The sequence below is a fragment of the Rhineura floridana genome, chromosome 11, assembly GCF_030035675.1.
Source record: "Rhineura floridana isolate rRhiFlo1 chromosome 11, rRhiFlo1.hap2, whole genome shotgun sequence".
Lineage (NCBI taxonomy): Eukaryota > Metazoa > Chordata > Lepidosauria > Squamata > Rhineuridae > Rhineura > Rhineura floridana.
The window spans coordinates 25,234,083-25,248,790 of record NC_084490.1 but is presented as its reverse complement, the minus strand read 5'-3'; the positions used below and the strand labels follow the sequence as shown (position 1 = coordinate 25,248,790).

Below are 14,708 nucleotides of genomic sequence, written 5' to 3'. Positions count from 1 at the left end.
TTTTATGTATTATTACATTTATATCCCAGTTTTTCTGCAAGCGGCTTAAGGTGGCATACATGGTCCCAACCTCTCTAATTTACCCTACAACAACCCTGTGAAGTAAGCTAGGCTGATAGATGGTGTCTGACACAAGGTGAACCAGTGAGCCTCATAGATAAGTGGAGATTTGAACTCTGGTCTCTAAACCTTTAGTCCAACACTCTAACCACTCAGTACATGGGCTGTTCAATAAGGAGCCTGGATAGATATAGTGATGCTGGTCCTTGAAATCTTGTCATTGTCTGTAGTCTTAGCATTTGCTACAGAATTGAAGGCAACAGAACTCTTGAGTTCCAAAACTAAATTTGGAAATGATACATCAGTTTTAGAACTTTCACAGAAGTGCTCAGGAAGTGTTAAGGAAAATTATATGCATTTCCTTGGTAAGAAGTACAAAGGAATCATGGGCCAGAATAGAAAATATTAATACTATTAAACCTATTATGCGATTGATGTAGTAGGACAAGTGTATTCACGGTCGAAATTGAGCTAGATTCTTTCAGTTCTTTACTCTGAAGCTAAGAAGGCCGTTAGTTCTCTGGCTATGAAACAGAAGGTGATTAACTGCCCTCTATGTGTGTGTCAGCCTGTGTAAGCATTAGATAAGAGTTATAAGCATGTCTGAAACTTCAAAGTTTATTGAATTGAAGAAGAGTTGCTGAAAGTGTCTGAAAGAAAAGGAGTGGGTACACATAAATGATTCAACATTTCATACATATACAAACAACTGATTCAATATTCCATGCGTACATAAACAAAACTGAATATATTTATTTATTTATTTCATTTATATACCTCTTTTCTCCAAGGAGCTCAAGGTGGCATACGTGGTTCTCCCCCTCTTCATATAATCCCCAAAACAACCATGTGAAGTAGGTTAGGCTAAGAGGCAGTGACTGGCCCAAAGTCACTTGGTAAGCTTCATGGCTAAGTGAGGATTTGAACTCTGGTCTCCCAGGTCCTAGTCCAACACTCTAACCACTACACCACACTGCTTGACATTAGCAAAGACAGAGCAAGTATAATCTTCAAGACTTTCTTCTTATTAGCTGTTCCCTGTTGTTCAGCTCAGGCCTTAACAAAATAATGTAGCATTTGGGAGAAAAGATAAAACCCAGCAGCCCAGCACTCGAGGCTAAGATAGAAAAGATCTCCACGGCTACCATGTATTTTCCCTTGGAGCTCAGGTAGGATGGAATAAAGGATAACCAAACACTGCAAAAGACCAACATGCTGAAGGTGATAAATTTAGCTTCATTGAAACTGTCCGGTAACTTCCTGGCAAGGAAAGCCACAGTGAAACTGACAATAGCTAGGAGGCCCATGTAGCCCAGAACACAGTAAAACATAAACACAGAACCCTCATTACATTCTAGTATAATTGTGTCAGTCACTGACTGCATATCAACATCTGGGAATGGAGGACTGGTTGCCAACCACATGATGCAGATGTCTGCTTGAATAAGTAAGCAGGTAAGGACAATGGAATTGGTCTGTCTTTTCCCCATCCACTTCCTCATCCTGGATCCTGGTTTGGTGGCCATGAAAGCAAGAACAACTGTGATAGTTTTTGCCAACACACAGGAAACAGCCACTGAGAAGATGATCCCAAAAGCAGTTTGTCGGAGGAGACACGTCACATTGCGAGGCTTGCCAATAAATAGCAATGCACAAAGAAAGCAAAGCAGAAGGGAAATGAGGAGCATGTAGGTGAGGTTCCGGTTATTGGCTTTGACAATGGGAGTATCCTTGTGTTTCACAAACATTCCTAACACCAGGGTTGTGATCAAAGCAAAGGAAAGAGCAAAAGAGGCTAAGCTGATCCCCAAAGGTTCTTCAAAGGTCAAGAAGCTTACTTCCTTAGGAATACATAAATCCCTGTTTTTGGTTGGATAATTTTCATCTGTGCATTCGTAACAATAGCTCATGTCTGAAAAAGAAAAGATCTCAAAATGTCATGTTTTTTAAAAACTAATTAATTAAATAAATAAATATTATAGGCCTAATTTTCATAGTGTAGCTCTTTCAAGATACAAGTTCACAATGGGTTTATTACTTACACTCAATGTTTATACTTGAAAGTATATGGTAGCTTACCTTCAATACATGCAGAATAATTAAAAAAGAATGAATGAATAAAAAACAATGTATTTAATTAATTATAATAGATAAGGGAGTTGATAAAAGATTTTAAAAGTTACCTTTCTAGAGATATGGGGGGGATTAGACAGTTTTAAAAAATTGTCTCCACCTGACTGCTGCAACATATTGCAACTCCACATTCATGTGAAGTAGCAGGAAAGCTATGTTTTCTGCTTATAATTTTTTCAGGTGAACACCACCACCATCCTGGGGGGAAAAAACCCTGTTGAGTCTAGACATGGGTGAATCTCTCAGTTTGATTTCTCTCAATTTCTCAGTTTATTTTCAGTCTTACATTTAATTTTCCCCACTTCCACAGCAGCTTGCATTTTTTTAAAGAAGAGTCTTCATGAAACATCATCGACATTTGACTGCAAATTCTCCTAATATACATGTTGTCTGTAAATTTGCCGAATATACACATTTTTGCAAAACAGTGTCCCCTGATATAATGCATTTTATATGTTAGGCTAACTAGCATTGCAAATTTTGGAGAATTCCAAAGGATAGCTGTGTTTCGGCTTGTGCATTGTGTCTGAATGTGCAAATTAGGTAGATTCACCTTCCAATGTGAACTGAATCAAATTTATCCCCATCCCTATTTAATTCTAAAAAGGACTTGTAGCGATGTGGGAAGATTTCAGTTCACTCCACATTTTGAAACAAACCAAAAGAAAGAAGGCAGTCTTCAGACCACCTAGTACGTTATTTTTATTTTAGTACAAGAAGTTTTAGCGTGTTTTTTTAACAAAAGTATGTAAATGGGATGAAACAGACCTACTGGTACACATCTGAGAAACTAGCCAGGGTTGGGAATAGGCTGATTCATCCCTGCCTAAGGATGTGTATATGCATGTGCCAGAGTGCACTTAAAGTATCCTCCTGATCTGATCAGGGTTCCCTTTCATGAAGAAGTTTGTTAAGCGTGTTCAGGCAAATGCACTTACAAATTTCCTTCAGAGCTTCCTGCTGATTGCATGAAGGTCAGGAGTGGAGACATGACTGGTGATGTTTTGGAGATAAACTGAGATGCATGCCCCCATCTCTATATACTTATCTGCTTTCACACGTTCAGGCTAAACACCTGATTGGGGTTATTTGACTATGTGCATTATAAGGAGGAGCACATTATACCACAGTTATATACAAAGAGATACAGATCAAATTATTTCTTTTCCAGGTCCACAGCCAGTACGAACAGAAGAAAAGAAAAGCAGGGCTACACATTTTGCTGGCTTGTATCCAGTCTTTGTGTAGTATATTTCTTACCTTTCTGGTCTGAAATCTTCCCTTCTGGGCATGGGATGCAATCATAACAACAAAATGGCTTCCCCTCCTTCACTTGCTTGCTAGAACCAGGATGGCAACTCTCAGTACATACAGAAATAGGGCGTGTCTAATCCATAAATGAAAGAGAGAAGGCCTTTACTAAAGGATGTAAAAACTACATGGGAGTCCCTGTGCAGTGGCTTCATCCTATAATATTTTACCAAAGCTGGGGCCATTTAGCTGAAGACTATCACATATTCAAAACAAATAATCATTTTCAAAGTGTCAATTGTTATATGTTTCTGTACATGCATATTTCTTGTGTTTATACTTGCATTAAGTCTTTTTTGTCATTTGCCCTTATTTAGCAAATAGGGCTCACACAGGTTTAAAGATCATATACCAAATTGCTGACAAATGCATTTTACCTGATTAAACCAGCTGTGCCATGTTATGGCATCCTCATTGATGGTGAACACTTTATCTAGAGGAGCCTCAGGATCTATCCTCCCAACTTTCACTACAGATTGGTTTGAGGAACTAATCCAGTTGATAATATCAAATCCAGCTACTAACTGACCATTCTGGTCAAAGAAAACCTTGTCTCCAACACTGTTGTTAAATGAGACACTTCTCAAGGAATGATGGAGCTATATTGAAAAAAACAAATGGCAGTTTTCAAAATAAATAATGCTCTCAAAGTAGCTCACAATCAAAAGATAATTTAAAAATACAGTAACACAATAATCAATCAATCAATAATAAATTTATTGTAACCAAAGGCCATGACAAAAACATTAAAATATACAAGCATACAGGAAATAATTTTTCAAACATTACAGCATAATACAGCTAAATTACCATAGGCAATCGCATCTTCAACTTAAAACTCTGAATCTCCAAGACAGTTTATGACAATTTTGTCTAATTCTCTCTTCCTAATTTTTTTTTCTGCCCAAGCAAAGGAAGCCATTTTATGCATCACACAGTCGTTGGTGTCACTTAAAAGAAAAATAATCATTTCTGCAAGGACATTCCTAAATCCATAGGAAGAGCAAGAGTTTCAAAAATCTCTTTCTTGGGTCCCTATACAGAGGGCAGATTAGCATGTAATGGATAATATCTTCCACTTGGTTTTGGTCACAGATATATAATCTATGTTCAAATGGCACCTTGCTCCCACACCACCAAGAAAGACTCGAGACAAGAAGATTGGGAAGATGTTATATTTATTAAAATATAACTATAAATTTTGGAGAACCTGCAGTTCAAATCAACCAAATTGAACTGAATTAAACCTGTTCAGGCAGGTGAGGCTAAAACTACCTCTGGTGGGGGAACATCACCTTCAGACCCCTGGGCATGTCAATAGCCATAGGCTGCAGCCCTCCAGCCAAGGATGTGGATAAATACATCCCTTCTTGCTAGACAAGCCCTGGGTGGTCACCCACCCTGCCTATAAGAGCCCTGCTGTACCAGAGTTCACCAGAATGCACAAGATAGGCCCCCAGAGGCACCCCCTGGGTGAAGCCCAGGTCTAAACACTGGGAGTTCCCCAAAGGGTGCCCCTAATCCCATAACTGCCTCAGTATACCTCATACTAACCCTCCAACCTCTTCACCTTCCCAAACTCCATGCCATTAGGCAAGATACCACACCCTCATTGCAGCCAATTGAGTTAACCCCCCAGTATAGAGTAAGCAAATCAAAGGGGAGGCTAAGCACGCCTCCCCCCCAAAAAAAATCCTACTCAGCCCCTAAATGGCAACTAGCTAAACTCATACTGGAAAGGGTGGGAGAGCATGAGCTGCAAGCAAATGAAGAGGGAGATTGAAGGGTGGAGCAAGCTTAAAAGCCTTCCTCACCACTTCCCCAATAGATCAGAGGTCACGCAACCTCCCTCTGCCATTAGACCAAACCACCTTTGGCTTTCTTGAAAACTGGCGGGGGTGGAGGCAAAGACACCCTCACTGAAGATGGAAATGACATTGTTATAGTGTCCATTCAGGACACAACTCAAAATTGCAGTTCAATAAAAGATTTTTTTAGGGAAAGAGGCTTCAGTTTAGACAAATAACTGGCTCTAAAATGTTCTATTTTCAATAGAGGAGACCACAGAGAAAATTTAAAGCACCTAATTAATTGCAGATCTCTCCTAGTATCTGTCCAAAATAGCCAGTCCCTTAATTGCTTCATATCACAGGCAGAGTTCTCAGGAAAGTAGAAGCTATACAGGAACTTTTGGAAAGTTGACCTCCAATGTCATTATCCATTTCCAGGTAACACATTGCTGGAAGATGTTCATTTGGCAGAGTAGCGATTTGTTTAAAATATCTCAACTGAGCACAGCCTACTCTTGTCTGAATTGATGGCCACCCAGATTCTGTGCACAAAAAGGCTATAGGAGTTCCAACCGGGAGAAAACAAAGTTTCCAGGAAAAAAATTCTGCATTTTCCAGGACATTAATAGTGGCACTGATAAACCCTCAGATTTCAGCTCCATAAAGCATTTGGGTTATCACCTTGCTATTAAAAACTTTTAGGGCAGGTTCAATCAACTGTCCTCCCTTATTGTAATAAAACTTCATTAATGCCCCTATAGTTTTCAGTGCCTTCAGTTTCACTGCCTCCCTATAAGAACATAAGAAGAGCCTGCTGGATCAGGTCAGTGGCCCATCTAGTCCAGCATCCTGTTCTCACAGTGGCCAACCAGGTTCCTGGGGGAAGCCCGGAAGCAGGACCTGAATGCAAGAACACTCTCCCCTCCTGAGGCTTCCGGCAACTGGTTTTCAGAAACATACTGCCTCTGACTAGGGTGGCACAGCACAGCCATCACTGCTAGTAGCCATTGATAGCCCTGTCCTCCATGAATTTGTCTAATCTTCTTTTGAAGCTATCCAAGCTGGTGGCCATTACTGCATCTTGTGGGAGCAAATTCCATAATTTAACTATGCACTGAGTAAAGAAGTACTTCCTTTTGTCTGTCCTGAATCTTCCAACATTCGGCTTCTTTGAATGTCCACGAGTTCTAGTATTATGAAAAAGGGAGAAAAACTTTTCTCTATCCACTTTCTCAATGCCATGCATAATTTTATACACTTCTATCATATCTCCTCTGTCCCGCCTTTTCTCTAAACTAAAAAGGCCCAAGTGCTGCAACCTTTCCTCATAAGGGAGTCACTCCATCCCCTTGATCATCCTGGTTGCCCTCTTCTGAACCTTTTCCAACTCTATAATATCCTTTTTGAGATGAGGCAACCAGAACTGTACACAGTATTCCAAATGCGGCCACACCATAGATTTATACAATGGCATTGAATTGCATTTGCCATTTGTCCGCCCATTCACTCAGTTTTGGAGCTCTTCGCAATCCCTTTTTGTTTTAACAACCCCAAACAATTTAGTATCATCAGCAAACTTGGCCACTTCACTGCTCACTCCTAATTCTAGGTCATTAATGGACAAGTTGAAAAGTACAAGTCCCAATACCGATCCTTGAGGGACTCCACTTTCTACAACCCTTCATTGGAAGAACTGTCCATTTATTCCTACTCTCTGCTTTCTGCTTCTTAACCAATTCCTTATCCACAAGAGGACCTTTCCATTTCCATGAAAGGATTCACTGAAAAGAATATCCAAATATCTGAATGAACAAGTTTGTTCAATAACTTGCTGGTCCAAGATCCATTTATACCTAGGACTGTGTCTGCAAAAAAAATTATCTTAGTCTTAGAATAGTTTATTGACAAATATTCCTGTTTACAACATACACTAAATGTGTCCAAAAGGTTTTTGAGGCCCAAGTGCGAGAGAGAAATAAGTACCAAATCATCTGCCTACATTAAGATAAAAGTCTTTCTGTTCCTAATTGCTGGAGAAGGGAAGTTTGCTTGTGCTAGTTGAGGTACTAGATCATTGACGTACATATTAAAAAGGGACGAAGCTAGAAGGCATCCTAGTTTCACTTCCCACATTATTTTGAAAGCTTCTGTTTTAACAAAATAACATCTTCACTGAATTAAATATATTGTGGTTGAATCTTTCAGACTAATGAATAATGGCTGCTGCATGCAGAATAAACAGAAGAAGGGTCCTACTTGATTGGACCAAAAGCCCATCTGGTTCCGTATCCTGTTCTTACAGTAACCCACCAGATACTTATGTGAATCCCACAGGGAAAATATGAGTTCAATTGCTCTCTCCCATTTGTGATTCCCAGCAACTGCCATTCATAAACATACTATCTTATTATAGTGGAGGTAAAAATATCCTTCATGTCTGGTAGTTATTGATAACGTTACCCTCCATTAATCTGTCTAATTCCCCATGAATTTGTATATCCAATTGGGTGGCAGACATCTTAGGGTAGCAAATACCAGATTGTAACTATCCACTTTGAAAGGAAGTACTTTGTTTTGTCTGTCCTGAATCTTCCACTCTTCAGTTTCATTGGAAGACCCCTGGTTCTGCAGTTGCTGGGCTAAGTTGAAGGTTGCTGGCTTTGGTTTACGAAGCTCTATAAAGCTTGGGACTAGGATGCCTAAAATATCATCTCACCCTTCATCTACCCCATCAATCACTATGCTGTTATCATGATGTCTGTTCTGCACAATATAAGAAACAGGCCTTTAATGTTATGACACCTACCCTTTGGAATTCCCTCCTGATAAATATTAGACATGCACCATCTCTGTTGTCTTTAAGAGGGCTACTGAAAACCTTCCTAAAACCAAGCTTTTTAAGTAGAGATCCCAGTATGCATCTGTAGTGGAATTGTTTTGAGATGTTTGAAATGTTTTATCGTTTGAAGTGTTTTATCGTATTTGCTGCCCTGGGCTCCTTTGGGAGGAATATACTATTAACAAATAAAAAATAATATTATGAGAGAAAGAAAAAAACTTCTCTATCCACTTCCTCTATACTGTGCATAACTTCATACACCTCTATCATGTCTGCTCTTCCTCACGTTTTCTAAATTAAAAAGGCCCAAACATTGAAAGTGAGTTGTTCTAGTCTCCTAATCAATTTGGTAGAACTTTTTTTTCTAATATATAATGTGTGCAGACTCTTAGTGAGAGCTGTGCTTAAGCCATCTATCACCAATCCTGGGTCTCATCCTTGTCATTCCAAACACTGTATCACCTGTATACAGCTACTTTTACAAGCACTAGGATGGGCAGGAGATATTACATCAAACAGAACATCACCTGCAGGTCCTGCAATGTAATTTATGTCATTGAATGCAAGAGACCAGGATGTCATGTCCTATACGTAGGAAAAACCACAACTGACCTACGCACACGCTTCAGAAACCACAAATCAGCAATCTTAACGAAAAAAGTGGAGCAACCAGTTGCAAAACATTTCAACATTGAGGGTCACAGCCTGTTGGACTTTTCTATAACAGCGATAGAGATGTCAACAGATCCAGCAGCATTGACTAAAAGGGAGAACTTTTGGATATACTCTCTGGACACATTGGCACCACATGGCCTGAACCTGGAGGACAGTACCACCACTACTTAGCTTCTGCAAGTGAAGCCCCTCTGAGCATTCCATCCTCAAAGCTCTATAACTGCCACCTTGGTAACAGCATTTGTATGTTATTAGCTGATGAAAGCAGAAGCTGAAACATTTTGTTAATACAATAAAAACGTCTGTTTTGTTAATCACAATCACAATTACATATATATTTTATATTGTATATTGTGTACAGTATTCCATGTGTGGTCGCACTACAGATTTGTATAAATGCATTATGATGTTGGCATTTTTAAGATGCTGCTGCTGACTTTTAGGGTGGAGGTGTGTGATATGGAACTAAAAACTGCTAACTCTTAATGCCAAATACCCCCTTACACATAGATGTACACACACACACACAATTTCATGAACCCCATGTTGACAGGGAACTGTCCTATGGCAAGGTATTTGCTTCCCAGCTTTTATTTTTCCAATATTGGCTATAAAGGAGATATTTGAACAGGTGCTTTGAACTGTGATTGAAGCCAGAAAATGGCCATCATGGGAGATCCATGGTGTAAGAATGTCCTTTTACATGAGTGTTATGGTTTGCATCCCACACCCGTTATTTGTCTGGGAAGTTTTTCAAAGCAACTGTCTGGGAGGACAACTGATATATTTCTCACTTTTTTCTTTTTATGTTGTTACTGCTTTATAATTAACCAAGCTGTTTTCACTTGGGGGGAGGGAATACCACTAGTTCATTTCTGGGCCAATCTAACGTGAGATGGGAGACTCAACCCATGTCTACATGGAATGACCCAAGGTTTTACAGGAAGAGACATTCTCTCAGTCAAAAATGCAGCAGTAGCCTCTGAGTTTATGTTAATCTCATAGATCACAAAGAGGAAATAAAAGATGGTGGATTAAAATATGAACTAGTATTTTATTTAGTATTTCTGGCTTGGGAGGGATGGAACAAAGAGGAAAATGTGAGCACAGGAAGAATCTGGGAAACATTCTGTACACAGATGATAGTGTTTCCCAAATATTGTGCTCTTCTACATGAGAATGTTAAGTTCATTACCTGCCATGCTAGTTGTTTTTGAAATTTCAGTCCCCCTTCCTCCACCACTGCTCTGTGTTTGAGTCTAGAGGAGGACATTGAATGTAAAGCATGGGCCACAGCATAGACAGCATTGTAGATACTGTAACTGTGGCCAGTCATACTTGTTTCAAAAAAAGATTCTGGAAGGCTGTCCAGCTTCTCTTCTCCAGTGCAAATATCCCCCTCATTATCCAGAGCTTGATTTGTAAATATGCAGCCAAAAGCATTTTGCCAAAATTCCCTGATAAAACCATCTCCTGTTATGCTGGATGGGTTTCTGCTCTCAACAAATTGGTGAAACTGGGGGAGGCTGTTGGAGTGAATTTTGAAGGCGAGAGCACCATAGAATAGTTCAGCACCCCAAGTCTTTTGGAAAACAAATGAAGTATGTTCCACTTGGGCTGTTGCGATCCACACTTTTGGTTTATTTGTCATGTGCTCTTGTTGTGATAGATATGGAAGGAATCTAAAAAATGCCATAGAATAAGATTCTCCATAGCCCACCAATACATTGGCTTTGCTGCCCATCATTTTGTCATGTATTTTTGCTCCCTCATCCATCACGTTTTGAATATCAGTGACAAAAGTTAAAGTGGGGATTCTTTCTATGAAAGCAAAACAGACACCATCTTGAGAAAACATTGGAAACACAGTTTGCACAAATCTTTCTCCATTGTCATTATCCATAACAACAAGCCCAATCCATGTCCACCCAAAATGCAGAAGGAGAGAGAGAATCCCTTTATACTGAACGGTTTCCTTAGGGACCATCTGGTAGAAGGAAAGGCCTGGGGTTTTATCATTCATCACTGGAGGAGGGCTATATATTAGCTAAAGATAAATGTAAAGAGGAGATGGAAAAGAAGATAAAAACATTTATGTTGCTTAGAGAAATTCGAACACTTTATGTCAACAATCCTTACCATTGCAGTGCAAGGTAGATATACCCTTTACATCCTTCTGCTGCATATTTAGGAGTTGGAGAGAGCTGTGCATAGACTTAGGCAATCTAGTTATTTCCTTAGTGAGGGAAGACTTGGAATGGTTTTTTTTACCACTCATATAACACCCATTCATTCACTATTACATTATTACAGCCATCAGAGACACATTTTTTATAATGAAGACGATGAGGATGTATGCCTGTGTGTGCTCAAAAATGTGTTTATTATCCAGCCTTGCATCTTCACGTAATGTTTGTGCACCCTTTTGGGATCCAGATATTAGAGAAGGTTGGGTGGTTACTCAACCATCCATTCATAGATGTTTTGCCTGATATTGGATCTCTTGATTTGGACATGATTGCTTCTGGTGCTTTGTTGGGAAGTGGTGGAAATTCAGTGCTATTATCAAAGAATTCTTGTTACCTTTGGTTAGGGTTAACAAGGTATTATCAGTACACACACAAATATAATTCATCCAGTAAGTAATTGGAATTTGGTTTTCTGGATCAATATGCCATGTTTTCCATATCAGTTACAGCCAGTTGCTATATCAGTTACAGACAAAAGTCTTGCTAACCATCCTTGAATCTTCAGATGGTATAGGATTTCAACTCCCATAATCCCTGGCTACTGGCCATGCTAACAACAACAACACACACACACACTTCCTACCTGTGGTATCTTGTAAATATCCAGGACATTTGCCACATGAAGGGAGATGTGAGAGTCCAGTCCCCCAATGACTGCTATTAGATTATTTTGCACATCACATATGTAATTGGGGACAAATCTCTCCAATCTGGATATAAGTAGCATTGTGGCATGATAGGTTGACTTTGCATTGAAATAGCTGTCATAAATATGGAAGCCCAAGGTGACATTGGGTAAGATCTGAGCGTTTTCATTGATCTCCTTCACTGCAAAGGCCAGGGCCAGGATGTGTTGGTAATTCTTAGGAACGACCCTAGAATGATAGTTTCATTCTATATCAGAAGCAGAACTTGGAAAAGTTGTTTTTTTAAAACTACAACTCCCATCAGCCCCAGCCAGCATGGCCACTGGATTGGGCTGATGGGAGTTGCAGTTCAAAAAAGTAACTTTTCCAAGCTCTAGTCAGAAGGATATTGCAACAACAACATGCCCCTTTGATCTCTCTATCCTTCACAAGTATTTTTTCAGTATTTATAGATGTCCCTTGTTAGAGCAAACCTACCCTAAAGTGGTCTACAAAACTATTAAACAGCGGACATCATCAAAATATAAATTTCTGCCTACTGTCTTGGTAACATACTATTTACAGTAGGCTGTTCTAAAATAATTTATATAATTCATACTCATTTGAAAATGCTATTTAACACAGTCTCACACATATCCAGTCTTGGTAATTGTGTTCTAATCCAGCAATATTTCTACTGATATTACCATTCACCATCCAGTGCATTATGATGACTTTTTCAATGAACCAGTCTTACATAATCAAACAGAGGATGGGTAAACTAATCTATTTTAATATCTTTAATATTAAGATTCTTAAAGAATATTTAATATGAAGAAGTAGATGATAGTATCCACTTTCATTAGCTAAAAGATTCCTATGATTTATATCAGATTAAAAACAACAGCTCTGATGCACTTTTTTCAATCTAAGAAGGATACTGACTGAGCACAAATGCATAAGATGGGGGAGTAGTGTGTGAGATGGGAGAATGTAGCTGCAGGCAAACTTGGCGTGATGCAGGAAGTGGTAAAGGGAAAAATAAAAATAAAATAAAATGAAGAGAGAAATCATTTGCCTCACACATTCTAATGGTATAAAGGTAATTCTTCCTTTGAACATTACCTATAACGCCAAAACCACAAGCTTCTCAAGTGCTAGGTAGCAGGCAGGGAAGAAAACAAGTGAATGAATGGATTAATTAACTTCAGGTGTGTCAAGTTCAAGCGACCATCAAAAAGTTAACCAAAAAGTTAGGTTGTCCCTGGCCACGTCCACACCAGACTTTGATTTCACTTGAGACAGTCATGGCTTTCCCCAAAGAATCCTGGGAAGTGTAGTTTCTGAAGGGTTCTGAGAGTTGTTAGGAGACTCCTATTCTGTCTTAAATGTGATTGTCCCCACCCTTTTCAGGAATAAATGTCCATCTTATGTGGCCATATAGAATCAATGCAGTTTTCTCTCTCTCTCCCTTCCACCTTTCCCTTAATTGTATTAACATTTCCCACAATGTCACAAGCCATGGTTGGAGGCTAACGTTATCTCACTGTGAACCCTTTCCTTGCAAAAAGATTAAAGAATAAACTGTAATAGGAAGCAAAATAAAGTTGTGAACTCCTTACACAAACTCTCCGAGCAACGTTGGAGGGGGTTCTTCAGTGAAGCTTATTGAAGTGGTAATGATGAAGCTCTGAGAAGCAATGGCACCAATGAGGACATTTCCATTCTGATGATACTTGTGAAGAGGATGGTGAAGATACTGAAACCTGCATTTAATAATGTGAGCCTTGCCTGTCATGCGAGGAAGCAGTACCAGCAGCAAAACCACTAGTAGCATTATGCTGAACACAAGTGCTAATCATTTTTCCATATATGCAGACTCCCATATTTCTATCTAAAACATGATCAGGAATGTCTCTATGATTGCAATGGCATGACTGGAATGCTCAGACGATCCTCTAACAAGCCTGAAATCTGGATCCTCAAATACAAGTATCAGTGATAATGTTGTTGTATGCATTTCTTTTCCTAGACCTACCTCTGAATTCTAGAGGGTATATTTATTCATTCTCTAGAGACTGTGTTGCCAGGGTGCATGTATGCATTTTTCAAAATGGTAAGTGAAAATCCATAGGGTTTTTTTTGTTTTTTTACAAGCAGCAAAATTAATTATAATAATTATGATAATGAAAGTGTAAGATAATCAACAAGTCACCCAGGGATATTATGTAGAGCTCCTTAAAAAAATTAGTTCAGGCTTAACAGAAGTTCTGTCTTTGCACTTAACTGGATAGAAATGACCCTGAGGGCTTGGACTGACTCAGAGCAAGGAAAGGGCACCAGAAATGCAAGACTTTGGTCTGGGGCTAGAGAGGAAATCAATGTCCTTGATCATGTGTTTTGATTGCTTTTGAATATGATGCCTCTGGAAAGAGTGAACGTGTGAGTGCTTCCATTCCTTGAATGAGAGGCAGCCATGGCAAACTCCCACTCAAAAATGCAAGCATATTTTTTTCACAATGGTGACATGTGATGTCACTACAATTTGTAATTCCCTTGTTTGGTATACAAATTTATCCCACATGCTAAATTTATTATATGCTAAAAATTGAGTACCATGAAGCCAGAGAATTATTCTTCAGCTCAGAGTGTTACATGAGACTGAGAGCATGAAGAATCAGTGATAAACAGACCAGATGTCCATATGCAGGTGTTCATTATGCAGAGATTAAAAAAACCCCTACTGATTTGAGACAAGAATTATTGGTGCAACAATGTAGGATGTCACATCACAAGTTGATGTTTACAATTTACAATCCATACACCCACACCTTTCCTTGGTCTTCAGGCTGAAACCCACCTAGGAAACAAGTTTCCTCATTTTGTCCTGGATCTATGTTGGCTTATTATGAAGCATTGGGGGGGGCATTGCATTGTGATGGGAATCCTCCTGCGAATTAACCCATGTTTGTTTCTTGTTAGGATTGGTACAAACAGTTGGAGACTGAGGCCTCCTCAAGTGCGG

At 39.2% G+C, this 14,708-nt stretch overlaps 1 protein-coding gene across 1 annotated transcript; it reads right to left on the bottom strand.

The window, feature by feature from the left end:
* Positions 1-1,070: 1,070 nt before the first annotated feature.
* LOC133367569 (vomeronasal type-2 receptor 26-like) lies at positions 1,071-13,520 on the bottom strand. Its single transcript, XM_061591664.1, has 5 exons — positions 13,306-13,520; positions 11,641-11,932; positions 3,882-4,103; positions 3,454-3,580; positions 1,071-1,972 (listed from the first exon to the last, which is right to left on the bottom strand). Exons 1-5 carry the CDS (start codon positions 13,518-13,520, stop codon positions 1,071-1,073), a joined length of 1,758 nt encoding a protein of 585 aa, XP_061447648.1.
* Between the last annotated feature and the right edge of the window lie 1,188 nt (positions 13,521-14,708).

Bases quoted from the DNA above. Each gene is read 5' to 3' on its own strand.
- LOC133367569 (XM_061591664.1), bottom strand. From the start codon at position 13,520: ATGCTACTAGTGGTTTTGCTGCTGGTACTGCTTCCTCGCATGACAGGC. The intron at 11,933-13,305 runs GTAAGGAGTTCA...CTATCATTCTAG, and splicing joins ACGTTGCTCGGAGAGTTTGT to GGTCGTTCCTAAGAATTACC. The intron at 4,104-11,640 runs GTAGGAAGTGTG...TTTTCAATATAG, and splicing joins ATATTTACAAGATACCACAG to CTCCATCATTCCTTGAGAAG.